Source organism: Lissotriton vulgaris, chromosome 9 (genome assembly GCF_964263255.1).
Source record: "Lissotriton vulgaris chromosome 9, aLisVul1.2, whole genome shotgun sequence".
NCBI lineage: Eukaryota > Metazoa > Chordata > Amphibia > Caudata > Salamandridae > Lissotriton > Lissotriton vulgaris.
In genome coordinates this window covers 598,199,466-598,212,089 of record NC_141697.1, presented here as the reverse complement: position 1 = coordinate 598,212,089, position 12,624 = coordinate 598,199,466, and the positions used below count along the sequence as shown (strand labels likewise).

The window sequence follows — 12,624 nt, the reverse complement described above, 5'->3', positions numbered from 1 at the left end:
TGGCTAAAGATCAGTCTCCCAAAGCGTTTGGACTTGGTGTGATAGTAATTAGAATATCAATGCTTTACAGTGGTCAAGTCTTGAGTTGACCTGGGCTCCAACTATTATGGGATGGTATTAGATGGGGATGAACCAAGTTGTTTTGGAGGATGGAAGCTTTGGCAAATGTACCCTCATGTGAAATCAGGTTTGGATAAGCATGCTATAATCACTCTTAGGTTTCACTCTTTTATTTTGACAAGTACACATACTCTAAAGAAGATGGACTGTGGGTACGTAGTGTAATTGTTTCTGAGCAAGTATTCTGGTATTTACACTACAATTTCTGTTTTTGAGCCATCAAGTGTTAGGTTGTTTTCTCCAATCCATATTGCTGCCCCAGACCGCTGCGTCTAAAAGGAGGGATCATGGATCAGTGGGGTTAGATTTACTATTCCTACTCTGGTCAAGGTAACATTAGGCAAAGCACTTCACTTCACACACATTACATATATGATTTAATCGTGTTTGTATGTATTAATTGGAATTTAATCTATTACTAACTTTTTTGCTTCTTTTTGGTAGTTGAATGAATTTATGTAATTTGACTTTTTTCCTTTCTTTTTTTAGTTTTATATCTATTTTTTTCATTTGTAATCTGTATATATATAGTTTTAAATGCTAATTAATAATTAATAATGTTTAGATTAAGGGCCTGATTATGAGTTTGTCAGTCTTGGAGCAGGCCGCCACACCTGCACCCCGTTCCAAGACCACCAAACTCTACTCGTATAAATGGGGTGATAAATTCAGGATTTATTTCCTGATTGCTATTTTTGATTGAGGTTGTGTGTTACTAACTGTGTTATTTTTTCGTTGAGGTTGTTTGTTATTGACGGTCAGCCCAACATGAAAGTGATTAGGAATAGAAACGTTCAGTATGTGAATTTGGTAAAAATAATCCAGGAAAAAATGTAAAACATAAATAAAGGCATGTGTATACTTCTCAAAGGTCACTTAATAACAAAACAATTACATTAAAAAGTATAACAACTTGTTTCCCACTAGAATGACACTTCAAGTTAAACACGATGAAATAACAAAGCAAGCAGAGCTGTGGAAGCATGCTGAAGATAGATATGTGAATGACATGACTCAAAAAATGGAGGCTGGTAAAAAAAGGTCTGCTGATTTAACTGAGGAAGTAAGTGAAGCAAGTCATATTAAAATAAGAATAATATATACAAGATATTGAAGACTATCCGTTCAAGTAAAAATGTCTTCATTTCATACTTAATTTTAATTTTGCCACAAACTTTTAGGATCTATAATGTTATTAGCACCTTATACTATTTGGTGCCTGGTGTAAACCCAACTAGATATGTTTGGTTCAAAATTGTGCAATGGCAGTATAATCTTTTTGGTTCAACTGGACCACACCTGGGTCTCCATTTGTGCACCCCCAGGCACTGGCACTTGTTTACCAAATTTAGGCAGTAGAGTTTTGTGTTGATCTGAGTGCTCTCATCCTGTAGTACTGATCTGTCTTTCAATCCACTTGTTCATACACTCATGATAGAGCCCAGTACTTAAGCCGCTCTATGGCTGTCTAATACTGTACTTCTTCCATAAAGTTTTATTCCCGCCATTGAGTTAGTCTGATTTCAAATCTGTTAGTCTTCTGGAGCAGGTCCTCATTTCAGGGAATTTTGCCCAATTTAAATTATGGCTTTCTTAAACACAAATACATCACCAGAAATTGGCACCTGGAATATTACTATTGCAGAAATCACTTTAAACCCCTTTGTATTACCAAAATAATGCTGAGACCCAAAGTGGGCATAAAGCCTGTTTTGCACGCAGAGGGCCTGATTACAACCCTGGAGGTTCAGGAACAGCCGTTGCTTTTTGGCAGTCTGGCAGCCAGCTTACCTGGCGGTCAAACTGCCGTATTACAATGCAAGCATGGATACGTCCTCCAGACCACCTCTAGATTGCCCCAACCGCCAAGATCCAAGCTCCCACAGAGGCGGCAGTGGGGACAGCAGCAGTCAATCCTCGGCAGGGCTGGCATAGGCCCGCCTTGGGAATTATGACTGCCTTTTCGCCAAGCTTTTAATGGTGGGACACTGCCATGGAAAGGTCGGCAGAAATGGAGGTAAGGGCCACAAAATGACCCCTGAGCAAATAACCCCATGTGGATTGTGGCTGGGGCCCATGTTGTGCCCCCCTATACCAGCACTGTCGGTGCACGCACAGCTTGCCAAGCTCAGAGGGGCCGGCATTGGATCAATTCTCTCTCCGAGAGCCACAGCATGCCACCGCCCTGGCTGAGCCGCCGACACACCGCCAGCCCCGCAGTGATGTTGTAATGCGGAGGTCGGAATGCCACTGGATTGGTGGCGTGTTCCTCAGCACCGCCATGACGGACTGGCAGTCCTTCCGCCAAACTCGTAATCAGGCCCAGAGTGTCATTTAAGTTCCACCAGAGATTGATACTACAACCTCTGTGGAATATATTGTTTCTCATGGTATTTCCATATTGCTTCTGGAATTCTAGGATCAGATGGAAAGAACTAAGAACATGAAGCAAACTTGGTTCTTGAAGAGCCAAGCTTAATATCTGCAGATCCATCACTGGTCTTTACCAACATCACACTGAAGCCCTCAAGTGTGCTTGTGGATCCATTCGATAAACAAATAACTCTTTTTCCTTCAATACCCCATCAACTGAAAGTGCTGGTTTTAGTGTGGCAGAAAGATGTATACCTGTCCGCACAGGGAGGCTACACATGTACCACAGTTCTGCTTCTTGTCAAAATCTCCTATCTTCTATCACAGTGTGAGGCCCTGGCTAGAGATACTTAACCTTCTCATAGCCGGCTGAAGGGGCCAGATATAGCATCCTTGCTGTCTGCCCTAGGCTCTTGCAGAATAGTGAAAATGTCTTTTAATTTATGTGAGTGCCAGGGGATGAGAAATAAATGACATTATACCTAGGCATATGAGTTGTACCCAAGCTGTGAGGCTGTACTTCAGAATATAGTGCAGTATCAGTTTATATGGATTGGGCATTTAAGGCTGTATCGTGGTATGTGATTTTTATGTGTTTTGGGTAACTAACAGTGACTTTTCTGTAATGTAATTATCGTTTTTTTAATTACCCTCAGCAATTATAGTTTTTGTGTTATTATTGCTTCAAAGATCATGATGTCACTTAGTCAAAAGTCATTTGATGTCACAATTGCCCCCTCTCCAAATTTGGTGAATTGGTTTCACTGCTTACATTAAACGCAAGTTATATAAAAGGGTTCCTATTACTTGCTGGGCTGTTAGTTTGAAAACAATTAAAATAGTCAGTAAGGGTCACTGCGACATATTACAAATCCATGAGAACATTGGCCTATATTTGTCTTTAAAGTGTTTATATTTGTCAATGTTGTGAATTTCCCTTGCAGGCCTTCTTGGGGGGTTGTGAATATCACTGAGTATGTTTTCTTTCCTTATAAATGTATTCGTAACCTGTCATTAATTTTCTTCTTGCACATACAATTACTGAATATTGTTTCATCCCCTTAGTCCATTAAATTTGGTAAGACATGTCTCCATACCTTCCTGTTAGATTTTTATGCTTGACAGCATAAACATTGCCAAGTGGGGGAAAAGTCTGACACATTTTGTTGCCAATGTAGCAAAGATAAACTGCATAGGCTTTGAGCAGAGATGAAAGATGTAATAAATGGTAAGGTCAACATTTAGGCCCTCATTTAGGTCATCCTGAGGCGGAGGTATTTAGCACACATGGTGAATACCTGTTGTTCCAATTTTTCAGTTTGCAAATGAGGCATAACATGTGGAGTCTGTATTTAATTTACTGAGTTCCGCATGACTTTGCATTTTTGGCATGCCTTTTCTCGTCATAACCTTTGCCTGATTTGACCTGGCACAATCTCTTGGGTGAAAACTGAATTTGATCATTATCATACAACTTGTATTTCTGACCCCTGTACAAACAAGCATTTGCACAGGGATAAGAATGTAGCACTGAAATTGTAATGAGGTCCTTATGTAAATTAAAATGTATGGCCATATTGTGGAATGTATTCCTTCCACAACGTATTATTAAAGTCATATCACATGTGTATACGTTGTTCAGTGACCATAACACCTCAAAAAAATTTAAGATGTATGCTCTCAATATGAGTGGTCCACTAATTCCGATGGATGTATTGTAAGTTGTTTGTGCTTCACACAGATATTTTAGCTGCTAAAAGATGACGCAATCTAGTATGAAACACCAGGGAAATACGTGTGATTCAGCATGGAAACACCAATTACTTCCAGTTATTCCCCATAATCTGACAACCCCTGTAATTTCCCCACCATTGGAATTCCCCGGAACCCTGGTAATGCTCTGTGACAAAATGGTGTGCAGTGTGTTTCAGATGCACCAGTAAGTGATTGCTATTGACTGGGAATTAATTCATGCCTTACATTCTTATCTGTGTCTATTTTACCACCACCATTCTTATGCACTCAATATAGTTCATAGAACCTTGATTGGTAGATGAAAGGATGCTACTTAGCTGAAGTTGGCAAAACCTCATTCAAAGATGGAAATACTATGCAATATAGTTGTCTCTAAAATGATTTTAAAAGCGCCTTTCCATTTCATTTAAAAAAAGAAAAGTTGGTAAAAAGTGACAGTAAAAATGTTTACACATGGATTTTTTTATACTGAAATCCCCCTGCTACAAATGTGCTACATGTAAAATTTCAGTAGTGAAAAACATCTTTGCATCTGCTTGTGTTTACGCTGATATTGTTGTCCTCTTTCATCAGGGCATACGTCTTAAGAAAGATATTATGCAAAGAGATTCAGATATCAAACGCCTCACCAAAGAACAAATTGAAGCAGAGAACAAGAACAAATCCATAAAAGAATGTTATCTTGAGGACATTGAAAAGCTTCAGGTGATTTAATTCCATTTTAATTCCTATTTGTAAGGGCTGTTTCAAGCAATACATTTTTTTGTGCATTTTACATGTTAAGCATTAAAATATTATACTAATATTGTTCGAGTACCTGTTTGTATCACATATTTTTTCTGATTTTACATGCCTTTCCCTCTGACAATTTAGCTTTTGATAGTTGCTTTGCAGCAAAGGAGGTGATTAAGAAATATATATTAGGCATAGAGGAGAGCATGACGTTTTTGGGATAACGACTTATAACTCTTCTTATTTATAGCAATATTTCAGAACTCTGCAATAGTTTTTTTTTATCTTTTAGATGTTGCATTGTAGAACTGCGTTACTTGCTTTCAAAGTCTTTTCCATCTGGATTACTAATAATTTATTGAGAGTAGTAATACTTATAAAAATAATATTAGTAATAGCAGTGATATTGATGCTATTGCTATGTTCTCACTACAATAGATATCATTAGAATATTCGTTATTTTTTGAGTATACATTATCTTAATAATTATTACAATAATATAGTTAAATCTGTTATAGATTTCATTGTTTTATACAGCACAGTCAGAGCCAGCTTTCTCAGAATTCTGGTCATATTCATGCATTCTGATGGATACATCTGCCTGTGGATTCCTCACCTTTTGAATTACCCCTTGCGCAGCATTTCACTAAAACCTTTCTCCAAAGCTCTTCCACGTCGACGAGGACGTCAGAATGGAACGGCTCTGCTCGTGACCCTGTGCGACGTCATAGGAGTCATAAGAAAACTTCGTTGGCGTGCTGACGTAAGTTCCCTTTTTTCTGCGTCATCGATGTGTAATGCTTTTCTCTAACGCTCTCGATTTCTGAGAGTTTCATTGTTGCAGGTTCTTCCTGGAATTGTAGCAGGGACATAGCTGCTCAGAAGAAGTCCAGTTTCAAGCCTTGTAGGGAATGTAAGGGTCATATGTCTATCACTGACCCCCCATGAAGATTGTCTTTGGTGCCTCTCGTCGGACCACAAGATTGAGGGGTGTTTGTAGTGTCGATGCATGAATCCAAAGGCCCTCAAAGAGAGGGAGGCCAAGTTGTTCATGGCCAGGGCGAGCAAACCGAAGAGGGGCCGGAAGAGGACGAGATCGAAGTCTAAGTTGTCGACTCCGTACACCTCAAAGTCATCAAGAAAACACAAGAAGAAGCAATGTCATGGTTCCAGGCATCATTCGTCTAAAGATAAGTCACCAAAGTCAGGGTCCCCTATACTCTGACATCACAGAAAGGATGAAGTATCACCTTCCCCTTCACCTCAGGTGACTCCGGCGCACTCTCTGACTTCGAGAGGTTCTCCAGCGCACAGGAAAGCGACCCCTTCTCCCCCGGTCACTCCAACTTTGGCTCCAGTGTCACCGGTGACGCAACTGGCGCCAGTCCTATAGCCTTCTTGAGCTGTCCCTGAACAGGCGGTACTGGGTCCGTACCCACCCTTTCCAGCTCCAAGTACGGATCCTTTGCATTTCTTGAATGCGACATTCGGCATGTTGCCTGGGTGGCTAACCCTACTGGTGCGCCTGTTGGCCCCATGGGACCGCTGTCATACATCCTTGGAGGCTTGCCACCTCATTTTGCACAGGCACCATTCATTCCGTTCATGCCGTGCCATGAATCTGGGAAATTGACCTCTCCTGACGCCGAGGTACTTAACGCCAGTGTAATCTCTAGAGGGAAGAGTGGAGTATTCTCCGGCGCCCTCTGGCTCCAACTAGCGCCGTCTCGGCCACGCCTGGCACCTTAAGCTATCCCTGTGGAGCCTCCATTGATGCTAGCCCTGAACTTACTGGCACTCCGTCTGGCACCGCCAACACCGATACCCAGTATCAGATCTAGAAGGAAGGCACAGAGGTTAGCTGGAGGAGGAATAATACCAGGAGCAGTAGGAAGAGGCTGAAGAAGGGGAGATCATTGATCCTATGCAAGAATTTGAGGGACTGCAGATGGATACATCTCTGTAGTGGGAACTCCTTTCTCCGAAAGGCCTTCTATCAAGGGAGGTCTCTTCTAACCACTCCATTATAAGGAAAGTAGCTGATCAGCCAGACTTGCAGTTGCCTACCGCGAAACTTAAGTCTAACATCCTGATGGAAGTTCTTCACTCTCCTTCATCTGTTACACAGCCTCTGCTTCCCTTTAATGAGGCTTTGACAGAGCCCATTTTAGAGGTATGGCAGCAGCCTATGACTGCCTCTGCTGTGTCCAGATTGGTTACAAGAAGGTGCAAAGTAGCACCTGGGGATCCAGCTTTTTTATCTGCACACCCTTCCCCTGAGAGCTTAGTAATTCAGTCATCATTTTCTACTAAGCATTCTACAGGCTCTTTCCCATCCACGCCTGGAGATAGGGAATCTAAGAGGATGGAGTAGTCAGCTAAAAAGCTAGTATGGCCAAAAAATGCAAATAAGCGACGTGTCTGCTGGATCACTACATTCACGCTCTGATGGATTCTTCAAAGCAAGTGATCCTCAAGCTTACGGAGAACATTCAGAGCCATTTTGCGTTGGTTCTGTCGGACACAGAAGCTCCGTCATATTAAGTCATACAATCTGGGCTTGATACAGCCGACTCTGTTGCTAGGCTGATAGGTTCCTCAGTGGCAACCAGGTAGCACGCCTGGTTAAGGGGGGTTTGGTCTTTCTTCAGATGTGCTGGCCACCCTTTTGGATTTGCCTTTTGAATGCTAGTTTGGTAGGACTCCTCCTTCCTTTCGGGCCTGGCAGCAGCAACAGGCGAATCCTTTGTATAGGTTGTTCAGAGTCAAAGGTAGATGTCTCCTGCAAGGCTCAGCTCATCAACGAGTCTCCTCCTCCTCCTCCTTGTCTCCTGTTCCCCCATCTGGTACAGCAGGGAAGCAGCTCTAGATCCCCCATCTTAGAGCATGTTGTTCCCGTGGGAGGTCAGGTGTAAATTGGGGATCTGTTACATCAGTTCTCTGGGTTTTGGAATTCATAGAAAATGGATATGCTCTTCCTTTCTGGAAGTTTCCCCCTCCTTTTCCCCCCTTACTAGGGCTGGTTCTCGGAGAAACATCTGTTGCTCCTGCAACAAGAGGTTCTGTCTTTACTACAGTAAGGTGCGATAGAGATTGTTCCGGAGCATTAAAGGAGTCTGGGATGCTACTTCCGGTATTTCCTGATTAAGCATGGGCGAATTTTGCGAATCTGGCGTTCGTGAATTTTGCGAATTTGCGAACTCGCAATCCGCAAAATCCGCGAATTCTCGTGAATTGGCAGATTTTTTTTTTGTGTTCGCAAGGATTTCTGCCAGTTCGCAAGGATTTCTGCCAGTTCGCGAGGGTTTTGTACCAGTTCGCAATTGCAAACTTACATGTCGGCTCGCAACAGTCACGATTATGTTGTTTCTATGTCTGGTTCATCATCACAGGTTCCCAGAACCCTCTGTTTCACCCCTGCCTGCCTCTGTTTCACCCATGCCATCCGCTGGTGCATCAATGCCACCCTCTGGTTCTTCATCACTGTAGATTATGGAGGGGAAAAGCAAGCACACCTGCCTGCTTCAACTGACATGAATTAATTTGGGGTTGATTTATTAATGTGTCACTGTTTTAAAATTCCAGTCTGGCACCTGCTTCCTTATCTGTAATTTGCTTTCTGTTGCAGTGCAATTTTTTTTTCCAGGACCTTTGTGGCCTACTTGTAGCTATTCTATGAGCCTGCTGTGAGGGTCAGAGCAGGGTCATATAATTGTTGCAACTAGCAACTGAACTCTGGAGGGGCCCTTGTCAGGAAGCACTACAGGGAATGGTTACTAATGATGAGTTTGAGCTTTTGAACCTGCTGAATGCTTTTTTTGTGTTCGCAAGCATTTCTGCCAGTTTGCAAGGATTTCTGCCAGTTCGCGAAGGTTTTGTTCCAGTTCGCAATTACGAACTTACACCGCACGCAGCAAAATTGTATCACTAAGAAAAAAAAATCCGCTGCGTGCGAATTTGCGGATTTTGTGGGAAATTCGCGAATCTCGCGGATTGCGAATTTACCGAAAATCCGCAAAATCCGCGAGCGTAACGGATTTTCCGCCCATGCTTATTCCTGATTCCCAAAAAGGACGGGCGGTTGAGACCAATCCTTTACCTCAGGATCTTGAATTATTTTTACCTCAAACAGGAGAAATTCAAGATGTTGACCCTAGCTCAGGTTCTTCTGGCACTGCAGCAGGAAGACTGAATGGTGTTGATTGATTTACAGGGTGCGTATTTTCACATACCCATCCTGAAGTCACATCGGAATTATCTCTGTTTTACTGTGGGATCTCAACACTACCAGTTTGAGGTCCTTCCTTTCGGTCTTACTTCCACTCCACGGGTCTTCACGAAGGTGATGGCGGTGATAGCAGCACATCTCAGAAGATTGGGGATTCCTGTTTTCCCCTATCTGACGACTGGCTGCTCAAGGCAAAGTCACCAGAGATGGTGCCGCATCACCTGCAGGTAACAGCGCAACTGTTGTTAGACTTGGGTTTTTCGATAAATGTACCCAAATCTCACCTAGTGCCGTCTTAGTGCAACTTGTTCATAGGGGCAGTACTGGATACTACTGTGAGTTGTGCTTTCCTGCCTCCTCAGAGTATTCTAGACATCCAGTCTTTGATTCCAACTTTTCAAGATGGAGCGGCTGTTCCAGTCCTGAAGGTCTTACGCCTGCTTGGTCGGTTTCTTCCTGCATTCTGTGGGTCAACCTTGCACGCTGGCACATGAGGGCACTACAGTGGTGCCTCCACAGGCAGTGGTTTCAACACAACAGGGATCTCAGGGAAGTAGTCAGAATCTCCAGGGACACCGCAGCGAATCTGTTATGGTGGAGTGTTTCGGACAACCTCTCTCAAGGGAAGCCGTTTCAACCTTCGTCTCCTGTGGCCACAGTGATAACAGATGCCTTCACTCTAGGGTGGGGAGCTCATCTGGGGGATATTGAGGTCAAGAGACTTTGGTCTCCGGAGGATAGATTGCTTCACATCAATCTTCTAGAATTGTGGGCAATACGTTTAGCTCGCAAGGCCTTTCTTGTCTCAGTTCAGGTCCTGATGGACAACACTACTGTGATGTGGTACATAAAGAAACAGGGAGGAGTAGGGTCCTATTGTCTCTGCAGAGAGGCTTTGTAGCTCTGGTCCTGGGCTCAGGGCTGATCAGATTTGCGTGATTACAAATCGTTTGCCGGGAGAGCTGCATTTGCATATGGACAGTCTCAAACGGCAGTACTCCGACAATCATGAGCGGCGTCTTCATCCGGAGGTCATAGTTTCAGGATGTGGGGCTTTCCTCGGTGGAACCTGTTTGCCACTCAGGAGAACAAACACTGCCTGTTGTTCTGCAGTCTCCAGTATCCGATGCGGGGAGCAGTTGGGGGTGCGATTCAGCTAGACTGCGGCTCAGCTTCTTTACACGTTTCCTCCCATACCCTTGATTCCTCAAGTTCACAGGAGGATTTGCTAAGACCGGGCCCAAGTCATATTGATCACTATGGCCTGGTCAAGAAGGGTGTGGTACACAGACCTCCTTTACCTCTCATCAGACCCTCCACTCCATCTCCCTCTCAGGGCAGACCTTTTCTCGCAGTCCCAGGGGCCGGTTCTATACTCCTACCTCCAGAGCCTTCACCTTCATGCCTTGTGATTAAAGGGGGAAACCTGAGCTCTTTCTCTCTCCCGCCAGATGTGGTTTATGTTATTTTATTGGCCAGAAGACACTCCACCAAATCTGTTTACTCCGCTAGGTTGGCAAGATTTGTAAAATGGCGTGGAGAGAGATCAATTGATCCTTTACAAGCTTATTTGTCTGATATTCTCAGTTTCTCTCTTTCCCTGGCACAACAGGGTTATGCAGTTGCAATGGTCAAAGGCTACTTGTCTGCCTTGTCGACCCTTCTTTGCTTATCAGACCGACCCTCTTTGATTAAATCTCCCATAGTCATGAGATTTATTACGGGTCTCAGTAATCTGTTTCCTCCCTCTCCATTTATCATGACTCAGTGGGATTTGAATTTAGTCCTTACTTTCTTGATGGGGTCTCCCTTTGAACCCCTGCATAGATGTTCATTGAGATTTCTAGCATTTAAAACAATATTTCTGATTGCAATTACTTCTGCCAGGAGGGTTAGTGAGCTACAGGCCCCTAGCTCTAAGCCCCCATTTACCTCAATTCATGTGGATACAATGGTTCTTAGGGCCAGAGCTGCTTTCCTGCCTGAGGTGGTCACTCCTTCCCACCTAGGGCAATCTATTACTTAACCCACTTTCTGTCCTCCCCTCACCCTTCCAAGGAGGAGGAGAGACTTCACTGCTTTGGCCCTAAGAGGTCGGTCAGCTTCTACCTGGTCAGGTTGGACGCCCAGCTTTTCTTTGGATATGTGGGTAAGATGAAGGGCAAGGCTGTCCACATAAGAACACTGCCCTGGTTTATCATTCTCTGCATCAAGATCTGCTACGCCTTGGCCAAGAATGGTCTTCCTGAAGGTATTCGAGCTCATTCCACCAGAGCGAAGTCTTCTTCTTCGGCTTTAGCTAGAGGTGTCCCTGTTGTAGACATCTATAAGGCTGCAGATTGGGCCTCCAACCACACTTTCGTGAAGCATTATTGCTTAGACTCCTCCCAGACCAAGCAGGTTTTATTCTAGGGAGAGCCACTTCCCATAATCTCAGGACCTTATTCTCCATCCTACATGCCGTAGATCCGAGGCTGAAATTGGCGGCGGTCTTTCTTTTTGACGCTTCTAAGGCCTTTGATTCAGTGGAATGGGACTACCTCTTTACCATTTTGCAGTGTAGGGGGCTTCCTGGTGGTTTTATATCATGGCTCTGACTCCTGTACACCTCCCCTACGGTGAAGGTCTTGATTAACGGGCACACCTCTTCCTCCAGCTCTCTATCTCGCGGCACATGCCAGGGATGTCCACTCTATCCCCTTCTTTTTGCTTTATTTATGGATCTCCTGGCAGCAAAGATCAGACAGCATTATAAGCACATAGGCCTCTGGTGTCTCCTGCGCCCAATACTTATCTCACTCTACGCAGATGATGCTACCACATATGTTAAAGACCCATACTAAAATCTTAATCCATTGTTGCAGGAATTTGTTAAATTTGGCGGCCAATCCGGTATCCATATAAACTGGTCCAAATCACAGATATTACCATTGACCAGCTCTGTTATTCCCTTTGAAACAGATTTTCCACTCGGGTGGTGGGATGCCGATGTCAAATACTTAGGTATCCGCGTAATGGTAGACCTAGATGAGCTAATGCGGATCAATTATGGATGTGCAATGGAACACATCTCAAGCTGCATTGCTCGGTGAATTGCCCTTACCTTAACTATAGCTGGCCGCATATCCCTTATTAAAATGGTGATCCTCCCCAAATTTCTGTACTTTTTCCTTATTACCCTGGATGACATTTCTTTGCTTACCTACGTTCGGAGCTGATTTGATTGGTTTGGGGCGGTAAACAACCACGCATACAATGGGACACATTAATGCGGCCCTATTCACATGGTGGCTTTGACATACCCAACTTTTAACTCTATTATATATGCGCCCAGGCACACTATGCACATTTTTGGTTCCACCCACCCCGCTACACTCCCCATGCCGCCGCTGAACACTAGCTTGCAGACCCTATCC

The 12,624-nt window shown here is 43.8% G+C and overlaps 1 protein-coding gene across 1 annotated transcript in view; it reads left to right on the top strand.

Annotated features, from left to right (window-relative positions):
* CCDC175 (coiled-coil domain containing 175) overlaps positions 1 to 12,624 on the top strand; it is a 406,581-nt gene that overhangs the window by 317,792 nt on the left and 76,165 nt on the right. Inside the window, exons 12-13 of the mRNA XM_086938208.1 lie at positions 1,048 to 1,183; positions 4,822 to 4,953. Coding sequence (XP_086794334.1) covers positions 1,048 to 1,183; positions 4,822 to 4,953 — 268 coding nt within the window. The remainder of the gene's footprint in view (positions 1 to 1,047; positions 1,184 to 4,821; positions 4,954 to 12,624) is intronic.